Below are 23,118 nucleotides of genomic sequence, written 5' to 3'. Positions count from 1 at the left end.
AGATCAATAAAAAAATCCATAATTCAGTTGTTACTCAAAGTTCATATAAAGTCTGTGAAGCTACACTGCAAGATATCATATTTAAAGTCAACTTTTTCCTTTGTTTGGTGAATTTTCTTCAAAATTTAAATAGGAATTCATGTGTTTGGGAATTTCGCATGAGGACGAAAGATTTTCAAGTTGTTCATGCAAATTTGCCATGTTGACTGACAGAAAGATGCTTGGTTTGAATGTGACGTCTTTGTGAGACCATTAAGATTAGCCAATGTACTTTTTGCCTGCAAAATTTCACTGATGTGACACATTATTAGGGTTAGGCTTTGTTCAAACAGGAGGTTGCGAGCTTTACACCTTAGCAAACATCACTAACAAGCGTGTTTTCCTTTCACAGCAGTGACATTGGCATTTTCCCAGCAGTTAATGTGTTTTATTGTGTTGTGCGCTGGACGTGCGTGGTGTCGTATTTTCTCTCTCTGCTGTAATGCTGTTCTGAGACTCAAGGACGCTGGGAGAAACACTGTAATTCATCCTTTGTGTGTCCTTGCGTGGGCATTCGAGGACCACTAATGAACAAGGAAAACGGCTTTCACACATTTAATAAAAAACTGTGTCAGCCAAAATAAGCACCTGTAGTCTGCTAAGTAAATAAAAGTTGTTGAAAGTCAATGTTAGCAGTTTCTCTTTGCAAAATGCAAATCACAAGGATGGTTTTAATGAGTAGCTGGGTACATATTTTGATGAATCGGATAGTTTTTCTTATCCTAAGTCGGGGGTTATTAATGCTTTGAGTTTCTGTGCTGGTTTTTGTTGGTGTTTTGTGGACTGTTTTTGTCAGAGCATCAGAAGTTTGGGTTTACTAGTAAAAAGTGCCAGATTTTTACATCGTGTTATTTTGTACGTGGACATTTTACTACTTTACTATGTTTTTTTTGTATTATAGTACCATGAAATACCTTACCATGTAAAAATCATGCATATAATCATATATCAAAGTACCATGGTGTTACCATCTAATACTATGATTTTACTGCCACAATACAGTTGTACGGTTTTATTAGCTATTAGGATTGTGATTATTCTGTGCTTTTGCTTGCTTGCTTTTTAAATCATTATTATATTTAACTAACTTAAATAACTAAAATACTGAAACAATTTTTTTACTTGAAAAAAATTAACATTAACTGGAATAAAAAAATCATAAATCATAAAATAATAAAGTCCAAAAAATCAAACTTTTATAATTATATAATTTTCATTTTATTTTTAACGTCATGTACTAAAACAACTAATACTTAAAAATAAATAAAAACAATTTAGACATATAAAAAAAAAATCATTGACTTTGTGACAACATGCCCCAGTAGAAAACAATAAGTGCAAAGTTTTCAAAATTGACTAAAACTAAACTAATTACTAAAAAAAAAAAATTATATAGCTGAATATGAAGCTGAAATTTTGTTAGCTGAAATAAACTAAAATATAAATAATAGATGAAAATGCAAAGTTAAACATTTTAAAATAAAATTGTAAACTAAAATAAGTTCAAGAGGAACTAAAATTACTAAATCTGAAATAAAAATAAAACAAAATAATATAAAAATGGTGTAAGAGGGTGTAAAAAAAATCTAAATATTGAGAAAATCGCTTTTAATGTAGTCCCAATAAAGTTCTTAGCAATGCATATTACTAATCAAACATCAAGTTTTGATATATTTATGGTAGGAAATTTACAAAATATCTTCATGGAACATGATCTTAATATTCTAATCATTTTTGGCATAAAAGAAAAATCTATAAGTTTGACCCATGCAGTGTATTTTTGGCTATTGATACAAATGTACATGTGCTACTTAAGACTGGTTTTGTTGCCTAGGGTCACAATTAAAAACTGTAAACCAAAATAAAAAATGACTAAAAGTAAAAAAAAAAATTGCAATATTAAATCAATGAAACTCAATTAACATTGGTACATAGAGACGTAAAATAAAGCATGTTAATTTTAAAGAAAGCATTCTGGGAGACCCGTCAATGTCGTCATGCTTTGCTTCTTCAGCGTGTCTGTTATGTCTCTCTTCAAAAAAAAAAAAAAATGTTTTAGTGGCTGACCTTCGGACTCTTTTTCTATCGCTGGCTTTTGTACGAGTGTGTGCAGTAGCCTTGATCTTCCTCTTCAAATAATCTTTTATGTCTCTGCTTTAAAAAGATGTGGATGTGGTGTGCCGAACGAAAGGGGCTACTTCTTGCTAATGTACTTGTCTCTGACTGTGCCGTTTCTGAGAATGATGGAGAAATTCGGTGAAAATCTGACAGCTGCTGTATCCGAAAGCGTGAGAACGTGTCTCTGTGATAATGGGATCACAAACATCTTGACAGTTCTCTCGCCGCGGTTGTGGCAGCTGATGATGTTTTAGCTAATGACTAAAGTGACAGGTGAAGCCCGACGCCCCTCAGAGATGAAAACCTGCGTCTCTGATTTAGGACCTGATTTATTTGTTTACACGCAGACAGAGACACAATGTGAAACCGATATTTCCTGACACTCTTGAGGAATTATTTCGAAGGCGTTTTTAATAACAGTTGTAATGTTCCTACTACATGGCAGATGTCTCTAAAATTTTTCACACCTGGTACAGGCTTTGTGAACAGCATTAAAGGCCCATGACCATTCAGAAAAGCTTGTTTACATCCATTGAGGTTTAATGGTATCTGGTTATCTGACAGAGAGAGTGGGTTTAGAATAGAGATTGTTGTATGATGCTAATTGAATCATGAATCAGCTGAAATCACTTCTAGCACCTTTAAAGCAATGAAGTGAGCTTTACTTTACTGTCTGGATTCCCATTGGCCATTGCAGCTTATTTGCATATAACTAAACTCTACTCAGCTTGGTTCCATGCTACAATGAGCAAGGCCTGGAAAACCCTTGAAAATAGCAACATTGCTGAGGAAGTACTTGAAAAGTGCTTGAATTTTTTAATAAGCACATATCTTTTTATGCAAAATTCACACAGTTCAAAAAACATCATACTTTTTTTCTGCTTATTCCAGTTATAGAAACTTGCGAGCTAAGCCAGGGGCCTCATATATAAAACTTTCTTACGCACTGATTTGATCTTAGAGTGTTCGTAGGATCAAATCCACGTCAAAGTACAGATTTATAAAAACCGTCTTTGACGTGGAAAAGTACTTATCTCCACGTCAGATTCCAGCTTGGCGTACGACCGTTTCCTTGTGGTAATGCCTGGTATTGCAGATAGTTCAGCCTCACTATAATTTGATTTCTTGCGCTCCTTTTTACTTGCCATTGTCCCAGAGTTTTTGCTTTAGGAATGAGCTCATTTAATATGTTAATTAATGAAGCAGGGGCGTTTCGATGGCGGAACATTAAGCTGCACACAATTCCACGATCATTTGTGATTTATAACCGAATCACTGGCGTACGCATGGATTTCGTGGTACGTTCGTTTTCTCTGAATCGCTCTTACGATCAAATCAGAAAAGTTCTTAGATAAAATCAAGGATGGTTTCTACGCAAGTCTTTATAAATGAGGCCCCTGTAGTAGTACTGATAGTATCGTGTAAACATGGGTGAAGATGCAAAAAGAGGAACAGAACCTGAACAGAATAGTCATTTACGCTGGAATCGTTCCGATTGATTCAAACTCAAATGATTCTCTAGCAAAAAACAGATTGAATTCAAAAAGAGTCATTCATTTTTGAATTATGACATCGCTTTTAATCATTTTAAAAAGCATGTGTAGTTTTGAGTGAGCTTATCGCAAATCAGAATCAGTTAAACCATTGCGTCGCAAAATTCTTCACTGTTTCGAAGCGTTCCAATCAGAATCATTTGAGTTTGGATCGTAACTTCGGAGCAGGTTTATAAATCTTTTGCTTCCAATTGGAACTTCGAAGTGCGGATCGCGAATCATTTGATTTAGATCAGGATTTCAGAGTGGGTTCCTGAATCTTTTGCTTCTGATTGGAACTTCGGAGTGTGGGACGCAAATAATTTGATTTAGATCGGAACTTCAAAGCGGGTTTGTGAATCTTTTGCTTCAGATTGAAACTTCGAAGTGCCTTAAAAGTCATTGAAAGTCCTGGAATTTCATTTTACAGTATCTGTACAAACCCTGGAGTAATGTTATACTACTTGGTAATTTTTTAACACAGTATCTGTATATGTGCATGTATGTATGTATTTATTTATTTAGCTTTATTACTATTTTTTAAGTTATAATTAATTCATTTTATTTAGGTCAATATATATAATGCTTTGGCAACATTCTGAAGCTAATCTGAGCTGAATATGTATCAAAGTATAGTTATTTTATTTTGGAAAATGTACAAACAAAAGGCTTTATATATTAAGTAATCATGCGGTAATGTCTACTGTTAGATAATCCAGTGAATAAAATTACACATAAAAAGGCATTATTTTCTAGTTTTCATTTGAAACTCAAAGCAAGGATTCAAAGCTAAAGATCAGATCAAGTTCTGCATAACGAATGAATGAATCTGGTTAAAAACAAGTTAAAAACAAAAGACTCAGTAAACACTAATATTACAAAATGACTCATTTGCACTGCAGAACAGGCAGATGTATGTCATATATCAGTCCAAAACTTCATTAACACGACCCTTGAATATGTTCTTCATCATCTTGACTTGAGATGTTTCTCATGTGTAAATATCATAAAGATCGAAATCAATGCATATTTATCTATTGTAGTATAAAAAAATCTACCGGTTGACACTGATCCTTAGCAGATAGAGATAGATGGATGGATGGATGGTACTTTCTCTCAGTCCGTCAGTGTTACTGTGAGAATGACAGTCCATGTGCCATCACAGCCGTTCCCATGGCAACCGCATCCATGGACAGGTGCTTATGTTTTGGTTGCCGTTCAGAAGAAATTAAGACATTTCAGAAGAGCAGGGAGGGAGGGATGAAGAGAGAGGAAGAGAGAGAGCCTAAACGATGGAGTGATGGAAGAGAGGAGAAGCTGAAAATAGAGCAAATGAGTGCTAATGATTTTTTATAGCGTTCTTCATTCTGACAGGCATCTGAGCGGCGGGATCCAGCTGCAGGTGCTGCGAGAGTGTGTGTGTGTGTGTGTGTGTGTGTGTGTGTGTGTGTCGTAATAACAGCGCAGGACTGTCAGATGTCTCACTCTTCATCACTGTCTTTCTCTCTCTCTGTAGAGTACGGAGCAGGTCGCAGCTTTCTGCCGCAGTCTGCACGAGATGAATCCCTCATCCGAAGTCGCCTCTTCCCCGTCCGGCCCAGAGTCTTCCTCACTCCCTCCGAGCAACGCCACTCCACGCCAGCTCTCTGATGCCGACAAACTCCGCAAAGTCATCTGCGAACTGGTGGAGACGGAGCGCACCTACGTCAAAGTGAGTACCAGTTTGTGTGTGTGTGTGTGTGTGTGTTTAGTCAGAAATACTTGGCTTACATAAGTTTGTGCCCTTCATCAAGTCGAGGCCTGGAGGGAAATAAATTGTGCCCTTGGCTTGCCTTTTTCTGCAAATGGAATACTAGCATACTGCGTAGTACATACTGCCTTAAAATAGCATTTAAAACAGAATGACCTCACTTTATTCTATGCATTGTGCTTTATTGTATGCTTAAAGGGATAATCCAACCAAAAATGACAATTCTGTGGAATGCAAAAGAAGATATTAGCCACTTTACACACATTTTAGTCATTTCCAGAAGTGACAACTGCATTCTATGAAATTTAATAAAAAAAAATTGTTAATGATGTATTTAAACACATATCAGAGTGTCTTTATTGTATGTGCTGTGTAAGAAATCACAGGGCATGTTTTGCAATTAGTGTTGCCAGATCTTGCTGGATTCCCTTCTGCATAGCTCATGTTTGCTCGCTGTGTCGAGATTAACGACAGAGCCGTGACAGTATTTCCCCGTCTCTCTGAGGACGGCTGAGATTACAGTAACACCTTCACCGACATCCTGCCTGTCGCTGGGAATATTTGCGGTGTGTTCGGATTCATCTGCCTGTTTGAGCAAAGAACTAAATCAACAATCTGATTGAAATCTGAAAGCACTCCAGCAGAAATGAAGCATGACATGAGTACATGATGAGGCTGAGCAGTATAGCAAAAAAAAAAAAAGTTTATTTTATGCTTATAAATATAGTTATCTACATATAATAATATGTATATCTGAAACAATTTAACATCAAATGACATGTACGTTACATTGCTGAAACACGTTTTTATAGTTTTTACTTATATTTGATATTTAAGTAATATTAAATATGCATTTATTAGATTTTTGTATGTTATATATATTTTGTATTTATATCAGAGTTGTTATAGTTAACTAAAACCACAAAAAACAGTTGAGGTCATAAGTTTACATACATGCAGAATCTGCTAAATGTTAATTATTTTACCAAAATAAAAGGGATCATACAAAATGCATTTTATTTTTTATTTTCTACTGACCTGAATAAGATATTTTACATAAAAGGCGTTTACATATTTACATCACAAGAGAAAATAGTAGTTGAATTTATAAAAATCACCCCGTTCAAGAGATTACATACGCTTGGTTCTTAATACTGTTTTTGTTACCTGAATGGTCAACAGTTTTTTTTTTGTGATAGTTGTTCTTGAGTCCCTTGTTTGTCCTAAACAGTTAAACTGTCCGTTGTTCTTCAGAAAAATCCTTTTATATCCCACAAATTCTTTGGTTTTTCAGCATTTTTGTGTATTTGAACTCTTTCCAACAATGACTGTGTAAATCTGAGATCCATCTTTTCACACTGAGGACAACTGAGGGACTCATATGCAACTATTCCAGAAGGAAAAAATATGCATGAAGAGCCGGGGGTGAAAACTTTTGAACAGAATTAATATGTGTGCATTTTTCTTATTTTGCCTAAATATCATATTTTTTCCATTTAGTACTGCCCTTTGGAAGCTACATAAGATACTTACAGGTTTCCCAGAAGACAAAATAAGTTATAATCTGATCTTTAAATTCAGAAAGTTTTCACCCCCCAGGCCTTAATGCATGTTTATTTCCTTCTGGAGCATCAGTGAGCGTTTGAACCTTCTGTAATAGTTGCGTAAGAGACCTTCAGTTGTCATACAGAATCTTAAAAATCATACAGTCATTAAGCGCATTTACATGCACGTTCTTAAGCCAATTATGTTTAAAAAGCCGAAAATGCACGTGGTCATGTAAACGCGGTAACCCGTTTTCTTTTACCGGAGTAAGGTCATAATCGGCGTAAGCATAAACCGGTCGGCACAGGTAATTTTTTGCCTCTTACACAGATTTCGGGCGGCATGTAAATGCAATAACCCGCTTTCTGACGGCTTATTGAAGTGCGCATGTGTAATACGTGACAGGAACGCATCGTTAGTGCAGATTTAAGCACATCTAGACAGAGCAAACGCTTTGCAGTAAAGAAAGGTGGACATGCATGACTCAGAAAATTATAGAAAGTGTTCTCATCTCATGCAACAAAAGTAGAAGTGGTTCAGTCAAAGCGCTGCATTTACAACTGCATGAAAGGATAATATGAGCTGAAAGTTTCATGCTGACATGTTGCAAGCTTTATTTAACATAACAACTGACAAACATATGGAATACTCAGAGACAGATACGCAAATTATTACATTTTGACGTCACTAAATGGAAATAACCTGATTTATTAATAAAGTCATGTAAACACAGCTTACTTGCGTTGTCAGGTTACTGCTGTGCGTGTAAACGGGAAAACCTGGTTATTTTAATAAGCTGATATTTGTTAGTTCCCAGCTTACTGGTGTGCATGTAAAGTGCTTATTGTTGGAAAGGGTTCAAATGCACAAAAATGCTGAAAAAACAACAAATTTAAGGGAAATGAGGGATTATTCTAAAGAACAGCAGGCAGTTTAAGTGTTCAGGACAAACAAGGGACTCATTAACAACTATCACTAAACAAAAAAACACAGCTGTGTATCATTCAGGTAACAACACAGTATTAAGAATCAAGTGTATGTAAACCTGATAATTTTTATAATTTTATCTTTATATAATATCTCAGTGATATTAAAATTAACTTTTAAATGGAAAGGTCATTAAACGGTTGTGAAACTGATTATATATATTGTTAATATTCTGTAAGGCTGTTCTTTAATATTATTGTGTGTGTTCTCTCTCTTTCAGGATCTGAACTGTTTGATCGGGCGATATTTAACCCCGCTGCAGAAGGAGTCTTTCCTCACTCAGGATGAGGTGAGTCGAAGCGCTGCTTGATGGTTTCATGTTATTATCATCAGCTGGCTAGCTCCAACACACCTCCAGAACACACAATGATATTTCATAATCATCCTGATGGAGAGGAGCGTGTAGGAGGACACAGAGACGGAGACAAACACACTCAAGAAAGGAGAGGTAGAGAGGAGAGTGGGAGGGAGACACAAAACGAGGAAAACTTACATCAGACGGAAGAGAGGAAGTACTTAGTCTTCTGTCCGTGTCTCTGCTCCTTTAATGCCCTACATATGGGATCTGAGCTCATTATTACAGCAGTGCAGACACTAGAGATATGTACTTAAATGAATGTGGAGTCTCTTGAAAGCTTGATACAGATACAATATATGGAGAGCGGTATATTATGTCTATACGTATATTTAAAAATGCTTATTTTATGTCATGTTCTGCTTTAGGTACACATTAAACTGAAAGTAAACACTAATTTATTTATGTTTGATATTGAAGTAAAATTAAATATGTATATATTAGTTCTATCTGTCAATCTTGTATATATGGAGATTTATATATTATGCATTTTATGCAGTTTATTTTATATTATGTGTGTGCATACTGTATAGACATTTAAAAAAATTTATTTGCAACCTTAACAAAAATTAAACTGAAAACAGATTAAAAAATAATAATTTTGCACAAGTTTTACTTGATAGTTAATTAATATTAGATATGATTGAATTATATTTTGACTATCTAAACCTAAAACTGTACTAATTAATTAAAATTATATGGACCTATTTAAAAAAATGACAAAAAGGACAACAAATTTATTACAACTTTAACTAATTTAATTGTATAATATAAAAATAAAAACTGCAATGAACACTTGTTTTGCACAAGTTTTACTTGATAGTTATTTAATATTAGATATGATTGAAATAAATTTTACCTAACTAAACCTAAAACAGTACTAAAATGTATTAAAATGAAATAGACCTATTTTAAAAAATGACAAAAAGACACAACAAATTCATTACAATTTTAACAAAATTAAATGGATAATATAAAAATAAAAACTGTAATGAACACTTATTTTACACTATTTTTAGTTAATTAAAATTATATATATATATTAGTTTTATCTATTGTAAGATTAAAATAACTAAATCTAAAACAGAATTCAAATTAATTAAAATTATATAGACCTATTTTAAAAAATAAATAAAAATGACAAAAACACACAGAATTGTTCCAAGTTTAACAAAAAATAAATAATATAAAGAATTATATTGAAAAAAAAAAATAAAGAAATAAAAATTCAATATAAAAATATAATAATAATAATAATAATAATAATAATAAAAGCTATAACAGTATCTAAAAAAAAACAAATATTTTGCTTATTTTACAAATTACTTTTTTCAATTTTATACACACACATACATGTAGCACATATGTTTACAATGAATATTATTTTTAAAAAATGTATATAAATAATTATTTTATTTTATTATTGTTTTAACTATTACGTTTGACCACATTTAATTCAATCCTGCATGTGTATGTAATAGTTGGACGTGCTATTTGGAAATCTCCCGGAGATGCTGGAGTTTCAGGTGGAGTTTCTTAAGACTCTGGAAGACGGAACCCGACTGGTTCCGGACCTGGAGAAACTAGAGCGAGTGGAGGAGTTCAAGGTTTGTGACTCTCATCTGATTTACCTCAGATTTAAAAAAAAAAAAAAAAAAAAAAGTCTAATTAACAGTTTTTGGAGCATATGCCATGTGTGTGACAATAATACTATGTTTTTTACAACCTTAACAGTTGTAGTGCATCACTCAGAGGCATTCGTAACAAGCTTTATGTGATACCTGATGTATTTTTTATCAAAATCCCTCTCGTCTTACAGAAAATCCTCTTTTCTCTGGGTGGCTCGTTTCTGTATTACGCCGACCGCTTCAAGATCTACAGCGCTTTCTGTGCCAGCCACACCAAAGTGCCCAAAGTGTTGGTCAAAGGTACGTAAATCTCAGCTCAAAGGCGACCTTGCTGCCTGAGAATTCTGGGATTTTCACAGAGCCCTGTACCTTGAGGGTCTGTAAATCTCATGTGAGTGGCTCCGGTGTGTAATACCATCCTGCCGCTGTGTGTGGGTGCTCTGCTTCTTCTCCCTGGCTATTTTTATAATTTAATGTCGATTCTGCAGATTTGTTATAGGATAGGTTACGTAACAGTGTTTTCCAGTAAGTTAAAGAACGTAATGGGCTTGAAAACATTTGCGCTGTATCGTGAAAAGCATAACAAATGCTACCCGTCTTCAGATCTTTCTATCACTATCAGTCTTGTGACAGCATAATCACATCTTCCTATGTTTACGCCCTCTCCAGCAAAAACAGATGCGGACTTCAAGGCGTTTCTGGACGAGCGCAACCCCAAACAGCAGCATTCGTCTACGCTCGAGTCGTACCTGATCAAACCCATCCAGAGAGTGCTTAAATACCCTCTGCTTCTGAGAGAACTGCACTCACTCACCGACCCTGACAGCGAGGAGCACTACCATCTAAATGGTTAGAGCCTTTATATGAGAATGGATTGTTTTTAATGTATTTTCTGCTCACCAAGGCTGCATTTATTTGATTAAAAATGCAGTAAAAACTGTAAAATTGTGAAATATTATTAAAGTTTAAAACAACTGTTTCCTATGTGAAAATATTGTAAAATGTAATTTATTCTTGTGATGCAAAGCTGAAAGTCTTCAGTGTCACATGATCCTTCAGAAATCATTCTAATGTGCAGTTGTTGTTGTTGTTTTTTCTGTTGTGCAGTTGCAATGAAAGCCATGAACACAGTTGCCAGTCACATCAATGAGATGCAAAAGATCCATGAGGAGTTTGGAGCCGTCTTTGACCTCCTTATTTCTGAACAGTCTGGAGACAAGAAAGAGGTTTGTGAACTCTACATCAGTTTACATCCAATTGACTAATTTCACTGGACAAGCATGTCCACTCTCAATTCAGTATTTAGCATCAGTGAAAACTGTTTTTTGGGGCTGTTTATGTTAATTAATAATTAAAATGTGAGTTGCTCAGTATTATTTAGATTGTCAGTAACTTGGGTCTCAGTTCCAAGGGGTTTTCAACTTCATTTCATGCTGATAAAAACTTCAAACTGTCGGATCAGATTTTCTTCTTTACTCCTATTTTTACTGTCATCTGTCTGCATACTTAAATTTTATTATCTTATTATGTGAGTACATTGAAACTTTAGTTGCATAATGTAGCTGTAGATTTGAACGATGCAGCCAGGGACAGACGAGATTCCTTCTGGATTGCAGATTGCGAGCTGTGATGTGTGTTGTGTGTGTGTGTTGAGCGAGCTCTAACGGTGGCGTCTGCTATGATTACAGGTTGCTGACTTGTCTATGGGAGATTTACTCCTCCACACCAGCGTGACATGGATCAACCCATCCTCCTCACTGGGAAAGTGCAAGAAAGAGCCACAGCTGGCCACATTCGGTACGTTCTGTTCCCACACAACCTCAACTCATGATAGATAGATAGATAGATAGATATATAGATAGATAGACTGACAGACGGATGGACAAATAGACAAATTAATAGATTGACAAATGGATGGACATACCGAAAGATAGATGGACGGAAGGACAGATAGACTGGCAGACGGATGGACAAATAGACAGACAAATGAATAGATTGACAAACAGTTGGACATACCGATAGATAGATGGACGGAAGGACAGATAGACTGACTGACAGACGGATGGACAAATAGACAGACAACTGAATAGATTGACAAACGGTTGGACATACCGATAGATAGATGGACGGAAGGACAGATAGACTGACTGACAGACGGATGGACAAATAGACAGACAGACAAATGAATAGATTGACAAACAGTTGGACATACCGATAGATAGATGGACGGAAGGACAGATAGACTGACTGACAGACGGATGGACAAATAGACAGACAAATGAATAGATTGACAAACGGATGGACATACCGATAGATAGATGGACGGAAGGACAGATAGACTGACTGACAGACGGATGGACAAATAGACAGACAACTGAATAGATTGACAAACGGTTGGACATACCGATAGATAGATGGACCGAAGGACAGATAGACTGACTGACAGACGGATGGACAAATAGACAGACAAATGAATAGATTGACAAACGGTTGGACATACCGATAGAAAGATGGACGGAAGGACAGATAGACTGACTGACAGACGGATGGACAAATAGACAGACAACTGAATAGACTGACAAACGGATGGACATACCGATAGATAGATGGACGGAAGGACAGATAGACTGACTGACAGACGGATGGACAAATAGACAGACAAATGAATAAATTGACAAACAGTTGGACATACCGATAGATAGATGGACGGAAGGACAGATAGACTGACTGACAGACGGATGGACAAATAGACAGACAAATGAATAGATTGACAAACGGTTGGACATACCGATAGAAAGATGGAAGGAAGGACAGATAGACTGACTGACAGACGGATGGACAAATAGACAGACAACTGAATAGACTGACAAACGGATGGACATACCGATAGATAAATGGACGGAAGGACAGATAGACTGATTGACAGACGGATGGACAAATAGACAGACAAATGAATAGATTGACAAACAGTTGAACATATTGATAGATAGATAGATGGACGGAAGGACAGATAGACTGACTGACAGACGGATGGACAAATAGACAGACAACTGAATAGATTGACAAACGGTTGGACATACCAATAGATCGATGGACAGACAGACAGATGTATAGATTGATGGACAGATAGACAGACAGATGGATAGAGAGACTGACAGACAAACAGATGGATGGACAGACAGACATATAGATGGGCGGACAAGTGGATGGACAGACAGATGTATATATGGATGGATGGAAGGACAGATAGACTGACAGACAGATGGACAAATAGACAAACAAATGGATAGATTGACAAACGGATGGACAGACGGGTGGGTGGACAGATGGACGGACAGACAGATAGATGTATAGATAGATTGAAGGATGGATGGATAGATAGAATGACAGACGGATGGACAGATAGACAAATGGATAGATGGACAGACGGATGGATAGGTGGATGAATAGATGGACGGAAGAACAGATATAAAGACAAATGGATGGATGGATGGATGGATGGATGGACAGACAATGGACGAACAGGTGGACGGACAGATAGACAAATAGTTGGATGGATGAACAACGGACAAACATATGGGTGTAAGGATAGATAGATGGACAGATAGACGGACAGGTGGATAGAAAGATAGACGAACAGATAGATAGACGGATGGGCAGATAGATGACAAATGTATAGAAGGATGGATGGAAAGTTTGAATAATGGATGGACAGATAAATAGCTATGTAATTTTATTTATCTGAAGTGAACTGAAGTGTAACGTTATATGTTTCTCCTCTAGTGTTCAAAACCGCTGTAGTGTTCATCTGTAAGGATTACTCCAAGCAGAAGAAGAAAATGGTGAGTGTTGTGATCTTCACTGTCAAAGCAGTTGAGTATTTCAGCTGTAGATGTTACGCCCAAACACTCCCCTCTCTCTTGCTCCCTCTTTTCATGGGCCTGCAGAAGTATTCAGCAGTTAACTGGGTGTTGTATTCATGCTCTTGTTTGATGCAGTATCGTACAGTGTACACACCCTGGCTCACATCAAAATGATGAATCAATGACATTTTTCTCACGCATCTGTCTCTGTTTCTCAGGGTGGTTCTCATCGAGCATCGGTCTCAGGTGAAGAAAAAGATCCGTTCCGTTTCCGTCACATGATCCCCACTGATGCGCTTCAGGTGCGCACACTGTCAAATACAGGTAAGCTCACCTGTGACCACCATCAACATAGCACAAGCACAAAACGAACCAATGCATGATGATGTGAGAAACTATGGGGATAAACGGGGTTGCTGATCATAGTGTGTGTGGTTTCAGATGGAGAGAGCGCAGCCGTGTGTGAAATCATCCATGTGAAGTCTGAATCAGAGGGAAGACCAGAGAGAGTGTTTCAGCTCTGCTGCAGGTCAGTGTCTGCGACACTAAAACAATGAAGATAAATTTACTAGTTTATAATGCGGCAAAAAATATATGTGGACCACAAAATCACTGAATAAATAAGCTTTCCATTGATGTATATGGTTTGTTAGGATAGGACAATATTTGGCAGAGATTCAAGTATTTGAAAATCTGGAATCTGAGGGTGCAATATATATATAAATATTGAGAAAATCGCCTTTAAAGTTCAAATGAAGTTTTTAGCAATACATATTGCTAATCAAGTTTTTGATATATTTGTGGTAGGTAATTTACAAAATATCTTCATGAAACATGATCTTTACTTAATATCCTAATGATTTTTGGCATAAAAGAAAAATTGATAATTTTACCCCATACAATGTATTTTTGGTATTACTACTTAAGACTGGTTTTGTGGTCCAGGGTGACTTATTGTAAAATGAAAAATGAATATATTTAATGTATTTTAAAATATGTTTTAAAAGAAATTAAAAGAAATTTGTATTATAAAATAAAAATAAATATATTAAAATTTATTTTAAAGTATATTAAAAACGTTTAAAAAAGTAACATTAGAATGCATTTAATATATATATATATATATATTTTTTTTTTTTTTTTTTGAAAAATCATATAAATATATTTTACAAAATAGTTACAAAAAAGAAAACTGTCACCATCTGGTGGAGGAACCTTGTGTGCAAATGTGTTATTGTTACATGAACTACAAATACAAACCATATTTATCTAACCCATTTTTTGAGTGCTGGATTTTAAACATACGTTCAAAGTCAACATGAATAATAAACTGATATCACTGTGTAAATTTGTGTCTTAAATTGTGTCTGCAGCTCTCCAGAGAGTAAGAAAGACTTCTTGAAGACAGTTCACTCCATCCTGAGAGATAAACAGCGCCGTCAGCTGTTAAAGACAGAAAGTCTTCCTCTCAGTCAGCAGTACGTTCCCTTCGGAGGAAAGCGCTTGTGCGCTCTTAAAGGAGCCCGACCGGCCATGAACAGAGCAGGTACACACATAAAGAAATAAATGTCTGTTTAATGTTTTTTTATCACTGATAATAATCAGTAATGTTTCTTAAGCAGCAAATCAGCATATTAGAATGATTTCTGAAGCATCATGTGTCACTGAAGACTGGCGTAATAATGCTGAAAACTTAGCTTTGATCACAGAATTAAATAAAATTGTAAAATATATTCAAATACAAGACAGTTATTTTAAATTCGAATAATATTTCACAATATAATGCCATATCTCGATGAAAACCATGCTAATGATGCTCATGTTTTTATATCTTCTAAGTTTCTGCCCCGACTCGTACTCTGGGCCGGAGGAAACTGGTGCGCAACCGCTTCACCATCGACACGGACATCGTTTTCGACACAGAGCCTGACAGCGACTCACCAGACTCCCAGCATGCCCAGCAGCAGGGCGTCGTTCCGGCGGGTGACACCGACCGCTGGGTAGAGGAACAGTTCGACCTTCAGCGCTACGAGGAGCAGGAACAGGAAGTGAAGGAGACAGACATCCTGAGTGATGACGATGAGTTCTGCCAGTCCGCTTTGAGCCCGTCCAGTGAGCCAGATTTGGAGGGACCGGTTTCCGCCCTCTCGCTGGAGGGAGACACGGCTGAGGAGGAAGAAGAGGAGGCAGAGGAGAACAAGAAAGACTACAAATCCCAGCATGCCAAGCTGTCTCATGTAGGGAAGCAGTGCGCCATGTCAGTGGCCAGTGTGGATGAGCAGGCGCATCTAGATGAGGACATCTGGGTGCGACGGGACAGCAGCACAGAGAACGAGACACAGGACGAAACCCAGAGCTGAAACACACCAGGAGATGGACTCAAATAAAGAAGTAGTTTACCAGACAATAAAAGTTTGCAAAGGTTTACTCACCCAGAGGCCATCAAAGATGTAGATGAACTTGTTTCTTCATCAGATTTGGAGAAATGTAGCATTATGTCACTTGCTCACCAATAGATCCTCTGTAGTGAATGGGTGCCGTCAGAATGAGAGTCCAAACAGCTGAAAACATCACAATAATTCAAATAATCCACACCAAGGATCAAGTCCAAGGAACAAAAATTTGAATACTCACCTGCTTTTCATCCAAGATGTTCATGTCTTTCTATCTTTAGCCTGAGGAAAACATTTCAGGATTCCTCTCCATATAGTGGACTTCAATGGTGACAGTGAGTTTGAACTTCCAAAATGCAGTTTGAATGCAGCTTCAAAGAGCTCTAAATGATCCCAGCCAAAGAAGAAGGGTCTAATCTAGCAAAACGGTTGGTTATTTTCTAAAAAAAATTACGAATTATATACTTTTTAACTTCAAATGCTGACTTGTTTAGCTCAGCGTGAACTCTGTCTATTCCGGTTCATGACAGTATGTTGAAAAGCTCCCATCTCATTTTCTCCTCCAACTTCAAAATCATCCTACATCTGTTGTACCTTTTTTGTAAAGGCTGTTTGATCTTTGCACGTTTACTTTGCATGTCACTTCCTGTTGCCAGCAGGTGGCGCTATGACTCTAACTGAATATGGGCATGTAGATGTCTTCAGGTCAGGAGTGTTATCAAACGTGAAGTTTGAGGCAGATCGGACATTGCATGCCTAAGTTATAGCAAATTCCTGTTTCATGGCGAAACATCGAAATTTGTCAGGCCACCACAGAAACACCCCCTGAAGAAAACTTTGGATCTTCGCAATTTAACGTCACAAAGGGCTTTAGATTAGACTCACCAAATTTGGTGTTCATCTGAATAAATCTCTATGAGGAGTTTGTTCGAGAATAACGCCTGAAAATGGCAAAAATGATTAATAACCGACTTCCTGTTGGGTTTCGGATTTTGCTCCTAGAGGCTTTTTTGTAGGTATTGGATTGTTACATGTGTGTATCAATTTTCGTGCATCTACGTGAATCACAGCTCGAAACGCACACCGCTGAATGTGTAAAGGTGGAGCTATCGAGCCATTTTGCCACACCCACTTTTGAAACATTGGGTCGGTACTTCTGCAGCGATGTAGGACGATTTTAAAGTTGGAGGAGAATAGGAGATTTTTTAGATGAGATGGGAGTTTTTTGATGTATCCCAACTGTCCTGAACCAGAATACACAGAGTACATGCAGAGCTAGACAAGACAAGCATTTGAGGTTAAAAAGTATATAAATTGTCAGTTTATTTTAGAAAATAACCAATCGTTTCGCTAGATAAGACCCTTCTTTCTCGGCTGGGATCGTGTAGATCCATTTGAAGCTGCATTTAAACGGCATTTTGGAATTTCAAACTCAGAGGCACCACTGAAGTCCACTATATGGAGAGAAATCCTGAAATGTTTTCCTCAGACTGAAGACAGAAAGGCACGAACATCTTGGATGACTAGAGGGTGAATAAATTATCTGTAAATATTTGTTCTGGAAGTGAACTTCTCCTTTAACATCTTCTGAAACGAAAAGCAATGTTTGAAAGAAAACAAATCATTAGTTAAGACTAATGTCCCTAACTGCTTATTCCATTAAAAAAGTAATCTGGTCTGAATAAAGAGAGAAATATAATCAGACCAAGCACAGTTTATAAGTGAAAACAGTCCAAAACAAATATGTTGGTGGATTTTAGTGTGAGAGGACAACAGGAGATCTACTTTTTCACTGAAGGAAGCACTGTTTTGGATTATTGATTTATATTTTAGCCAGATTATTTTAACAAGTTGAAACGTGTTAATTATGGATTTATTTCTTACAAATGTGACCCTGGACCACAAAACCAGTCATAAGGTTAAATTTGACAAAACTGAGATGTATACATCATACGAAAGCTCAATAAATAAGCTTTCTATTGATATAGAGTTTGTTAGGATAGGACAATATTTGGCGGATATACGTCTATTTGAAAATCAGGAATCTGAGGATGCAAAAATTAAGTTCTTAACAATGCATATTACTAATCAAAAATTACATTTTGATATATTTATAGTAGGAATTTTACAAAAAATCTTCATGGAACATGATCTTTACTTCATTTCCTAATGATTTTTGGCATAAAAGAAAAATCAATAATTTTGACCCGTACAAAGTATTTTTGGATATTGCTACAAATATACCCCAGCGACTTAAGACTGGTTTTGTGGTCCAGGGTCACAAATGAGCACTTGAGTGGTGTGGATTATTGTGATATTGTTTTTATCAGCTGTTTGGACTACTGAGTGAACAAGTGATGTAATGCTACATTTTTCCTAATCTGATGAGGAAACACACTCATCTACATCTTGCATGACCTGACAGTGAGTAAGTCTTAAGGAAATTTTCATTTCGGGGTGAACTATTCCTAAAGCTCGCCGGTCATATACATCAGCCGATGCATGACTGCGGTTCGTCCACACTAATATTCCGAATGTTAGACATTCCTTTCGACGTAGCTGTAAGATATGACGCTTTAAACACATTAGATGAGCTCTACATGTGCGCTGTGGCCAATCAGAAACCGCGGGAAACGCGGTGGTACAATCAATAGAATTAGAATTGCACATTCGCTGTTGGCAGCCTCAAACATTTGACGGCCAACACCTGCCAAACATTTCCGTTTCGTTCTTGACGTCTTGTTTTCAAAATAAGGGCTGTGATTTATTTATTATGTCCTGCAGATGTAAGAAGAACAACAGCCTGATTGCATATCTCACTTTTTCATTTGTACAGAGAAGCTGGGAGTGCCATTTTTTTCTTTGGGTTGTAAATATTTGTGTTTATTTTATTGTCTCGTTTTATCCGAAATGTACATACGGTGCACTATTCTGACCTGAAATCTACATGCAATTTAAAAATTCATCAAGTAGTTGTTGAATATTGAGTTAGATGTGCAATCTCAGGTCAAAATAATGCTGAATTAATTTTTACGATTCCTTTCTGAGAGCAGAGGATTTTTACAGCTCATTCTAGGTCACTATGTCCTGTTTTACTTGAATTTTGTTGATAAATGCAATATGATTTCTAGCTGGTGGACTGTTCTGTTTCTGTCTAAATGGTTTGTTGTGGTTCAGCTCTACATGAACGACCCACGTTTTGACCCTCACACTCATGATTGGAGCCTTTACACAGACGAAATGCGTTACGGTGTAATTTATATTTCGTTTTCTTTTATGTTAAAATCTCACAGTTAAACCTTCGGGTTCATGTTTTGAAATTTCCAAAATTTGCTGAATGCAATCAAGAGGAAGCCACTGGAAAATATTTTCGATGATATTGAATTCTAATTGAAAACGTTCCCATTGAGCTATAGAGACTGCGTTTTTATTTTGTATATAGAGCTGTGGATTGATATTATATCAAATAAACTGGTTTCGTACATATCAAAAGCTGATTCCCTGTGATTTGTGGATGCGTTTCCACTATGCCTTTACACATTTACACCCATGTTGTTAACAAGAAGCGCTTCTGCTTGTGTGATCTTGCCCTTCATGTGTAAGGATATTTCAGTTGTACGGCATCACTTGGCATTGCTGACAGATGGAAGTGCCAGGATGGCTTCGGGCTGAATGTTTGAGCGGAAACTCTGGAGTCGAGAGTGAAATACAAGACGGGTGAAGCAATCAATCTCTCAGCGCGCAGATGAATCTGTGATATACGAGCTGATAGAGTTCCTCTCCTCAGGCCAGACTGACCTCATCAGACCACACACACATCAGAAACATCATTTATAGAAATTAAGTCATGAATAAGCCACTATGAATCATTTAAGTTATTAATGTTCTTAAATTGAGCGGGAAAAAGTTCTGCTTCTTGTGGGATTCAGATCAGAGTTAGTTATAATCAAGGTAGATTTAAACCTGCACAAGTGTTTTTCCATATCATGTCAGAGCAAATTTTTGCATGCTTAATTTGATCATTTCTACTAATTATCTAATGCTACTTTTACAATTTTTGGTGTTTAATGAGTTGTTTTCATAACTGATATACAGCTGAAAATGTATTGACTTTATTTATAATTGTTTATATGTATATTAAATACATTGTATAGTTATAACATTATATGTTATGATAATGGCATTATTTATACATTTGCATTGCTTTTTTTAACCAAAAGATAGATCAATCTGCCTCCTAGTGGTCGAAGTTGGTAGCATATATTTTGACCAAAACATTTTGTAGGCCTATTCTGTTCCCCTTCGGGAACGTCGAGCTGCGTCACCACGCTTTGGGAACGCCCCCAGCGTGACCACGCTCTGAAACACGTGTCTAATCAGTCCAATAGGAAAACGCGCTGTGACGTCACGGGCGGGGTGACGTCATGAACCAGGAAACTATAAAGCACATGCGGTGAATGCAGCCGGCAGCTTCTGTCTTTCAGTCGCGCTCTGTGTTGAATGTGTTTGTCCTCTCAGTGCTGTTTTTCAGAGCCAGTTTGCTCTACTTTATTTTGAGTACTGAGATAGATAGGAAAGCAAAAAAAAAAGAAATATGGGCGATAAAAGCAAGAGTTTTAGGCGTTGTGTTCCTCCATGCCTCAGATACATCACGGCTGAGGACACACACACGCTCTGTGTATCTTGCTTGGGGGCGAAGCATGCCCAGTCAGCCTTCGAGGAGGCTGACTGTGTGCATTGTTTGCGGCTTCCTCTCCGCACGCTTCGCTCCCGGAGGGCTCTTTTTGAGGAAGGAGCCCTCGCTAGCGTTCCCCGCGGATCAGGCCCCGCTGCTGCCGAGGCAGAGCGGCGTCTGCATTCGTGGGGTTCGCAGTTGGATCTAGTATCGAGTTTGGAGACGGGTGAACCCCTTTCTCCATCCTCCTCTGCTAGATCACTGCCCCTCTCTGGTGTGGAAGCCCGCTCTGCGGCTTCTTCCCTCCAGGAGGAGCACTCGACCCTCCGTTTGTCTTCTTCTGAGGAGGAGGACGCGGAGATGGTCGAGGAGGCTGGTCCCACGCCCACCCAGCCTGTCGAGTACGAGGAGTTAGTGGAGGTGATCACACGTGCTGTCGCCAAGCTTAACATTGAATGGCCAGACGTTGTGACTAAAGTGCAAGCACATACGAGATCTAAGCTAGATGAAAGATTCCTGTCATCTAAAAGCACACCTCCACGCCGAGGCCTTCCATTTTTTCCCGATCTCCACACTGAGGTGTCGAGATCGTGGTCAAAACCATTCTCCACCCGTGTTCACTCCCCCACCGCTGCCATCTATTCTAATGTGGCGGGGGCTCGTGAGCACGGTTACGGGACGATGCCGCAGGTTGAGCAGACGCTCTCCAGTTATTTATCCCCTAGCACGGCATCGTCCCTGAAGGCCTCGGCACTCCCCAGTAAGGCACTCAGAACCACCTCGTCCTTGCTGGGGAAAGGGTACTCGGCAGCAGGTCAGGCTGCAGCATGTCTACACACTATGGGCGTGCTCCAAGCATATCAAGCCGACCTGCTGCAAGAGCTTGATGAGGGTGAGGACGGGGCAGCGGTCGACGTGAGTGAGCTCCGCCGCACCGCTGACCTCGCTCTGCGCGCCACCAAGGAAACCGCCCGTGTCATTGGGCGGTCCATGGCAGCTATGGTGGCCGCAGAGAGACATCTCTGGCTAACCCTATCCGATATGAGAGACCGTGATAGGGCTTACCTGCTAGACGCCCCGCTTGTCCCTGCCGGCCTGTTCGGCGATGCAGTTGCGACTGTCGTCGACAGGTTCCAACAGTCACGGCAACAAGCGGCGGCGTTCCAGAGATTTCTTCCTCGCCGCTCAGGCTCTGGGGCTGCTGGACGGGAGCAGCCCCATCCGAGTACCCGCTCCTCGTACCGCGACCAACAGAAGCGGAGCGTCGCGAGGCGTGCTCCTCCCCAAGGTGATTAGGGAGAGACCCTCAGGCGCTCCAGGTCGGGGGCCTCTAAGCCGAAGGCCGACTTGAGGGCCGTCCTTCAGGCAAAGAGGTCCTCGAAGAAGCCCTGACGCCTATGGCCCAGGGCCGATGAGAGCAAGCCCCCCTGGGGGAATATCCTCCCCCCAGTGCTCTCGAGAGGCCGGTCTGCCAACCCTGCCACCTCTGGTGCTTCAGGGCGCAGCGGTCCCTCAGCAGCCCCTACTTCCACCCGTCTGTACCGCGGTGCAGAGGGGCTCATCATCTCTAAGACCACCAGAGGTCAGCCTCGAGAGGCTGATTCCCTTAGTAAATCATTTAGCAGCGTGGAAACTTCTGCCAAATGTATCTCAATGGGTCCTGCGAACAGTAGAGAAAGGATACAGAATTCAGTTTGGCGGCTCCCCGCCACCTTTCCAAGGGGTTCTAGCCACTACGGTGGCCCCACAGCAGGCTCTGGTTTTAGAACAAGAAGTAGACACTCTTCTAAAGAAAGGGGCCATCGAGGTGGTCCCTCCAGATCTCAGAGAGTCCGGGTTTTACAGCCGTTACTTCATTGTTCCGAAGAAGGATGGAGGTTTGCGTCCGATTTTAGACCTCAGGCTGCTCAATCGTACAGTACTGAGGCTCAAGTTCAGAATGCTCACTGTCAAGCAGGTCGTGTCACAAATCAGGTCCGAGGACTGGTTTGTCACAATAGATCTCAAGGACGCATACTTCCATATCTCCATCCTTCCTCAGCACAGGAGGTTCCTCAGGTTTGCTTTTGGGGGCAAAGCATACCAGTACAGGGTTCTTCCGTTCGGTCTAGCACTCTCACCCAGAACTTTTACCAAGTGTGTAGATGCGGCACTGGCTCCGTTGCGACTCCAGGGCATCCGCATACTGAATTATATAGACGACTGGCTCATCCTGGCACAGTCGAGAGAAGTA

The 23,118-nt window shown here is 38.7% G+C and overlaps 2 protein-coding genes across 2 annotated transcripts in view; one reads left to right on the top strand and one right to left on the bottom strand.

The window, feature by feature from the left end:
• The window catches only part of tiam1b (TIAM Rac1 associated GEF 1b), a 62,630-nt gene extending 42,934 nt beyond the window's left edge, over positions 1–19,696 (top strand). Inside the window, exons 17-28 of the mRNA XM_073818047.1 lie at positions 5,206–5,400; positions 8,192–8,260; positions 9,808–9,933; positions 10,146–10,254; positions 10,624–10,803; positions 11,062–11,180; positions 11,643–11,751; positions 13,738–13,796; positions 14,036–14,141; positions 14,259–14,346; positions 15,191–15,363; positions 15,657–19,696. Coding sequence (XP_073674148.1) covers positions 5,206–5,400; positions 8,192–8,260; positions 9,808–9,933; positions 10,146–10,254; positions 10,624–10,803; positions 11,062–11,180; positions 11,643–11,751; positions 13,738–13,796; positions 14,036–14,141; positions 14,259–14,346; positions 15,191–15,363; positions 15,657–16,177 — 1,854 coding nt within the window. The 3' untranslated portion in view covers positions 16,178–19,696. The remainder of the gene's footprint in view (positions 1–5,205; positions 5,401–8,191; positions 8,261–9,807; positions 9,934–10,145; positions 10,255–10,623; positions 10,804–11,061; positions 11,181–11,642; positions 11,752–13,737; positions 13,797–14,035; positions 14,142–14,258; positions 14,347–15,190; positions 15,364–15,656) is intronic.
• On the bottom strand, positions 11,850–13,597 carry LOC141285195 (uncharacterized; the record flags this gene model as incomplete). The annotated part of the gene is given in 4 exon segments (XM_073818240.1): positions 11,850–11,909; positions 12,551–13,004; positions 13,006–13,245; positions 13,524–13,597. Coding segments are annotated over 4 exon segments (828 nt in total), but the record flags the coding sequence as incomplete, so codon positions are not given.
• Positions 19,697–23,118: the final 3,422 nt, after the last annotated feature.

Source organism: Garra rufa, chromosome 14 (assembly GCF_049309525.1).
Source record: "Garra rufa chromosome 14, GarRuf1.0, whole genome shotgun sequence".
Taxonomy (NCBI): domain Eukaryota; kingdom Metazoa; phylum Chordata; class Actinopteri; order Cypriniformes; family Cyprinidae; genus Garra; species Garra rufa.
Note: the sequence above shows the minus strand (reverse complement) of the source record. Positions and strands in the feature narration are given on the sequence as shown.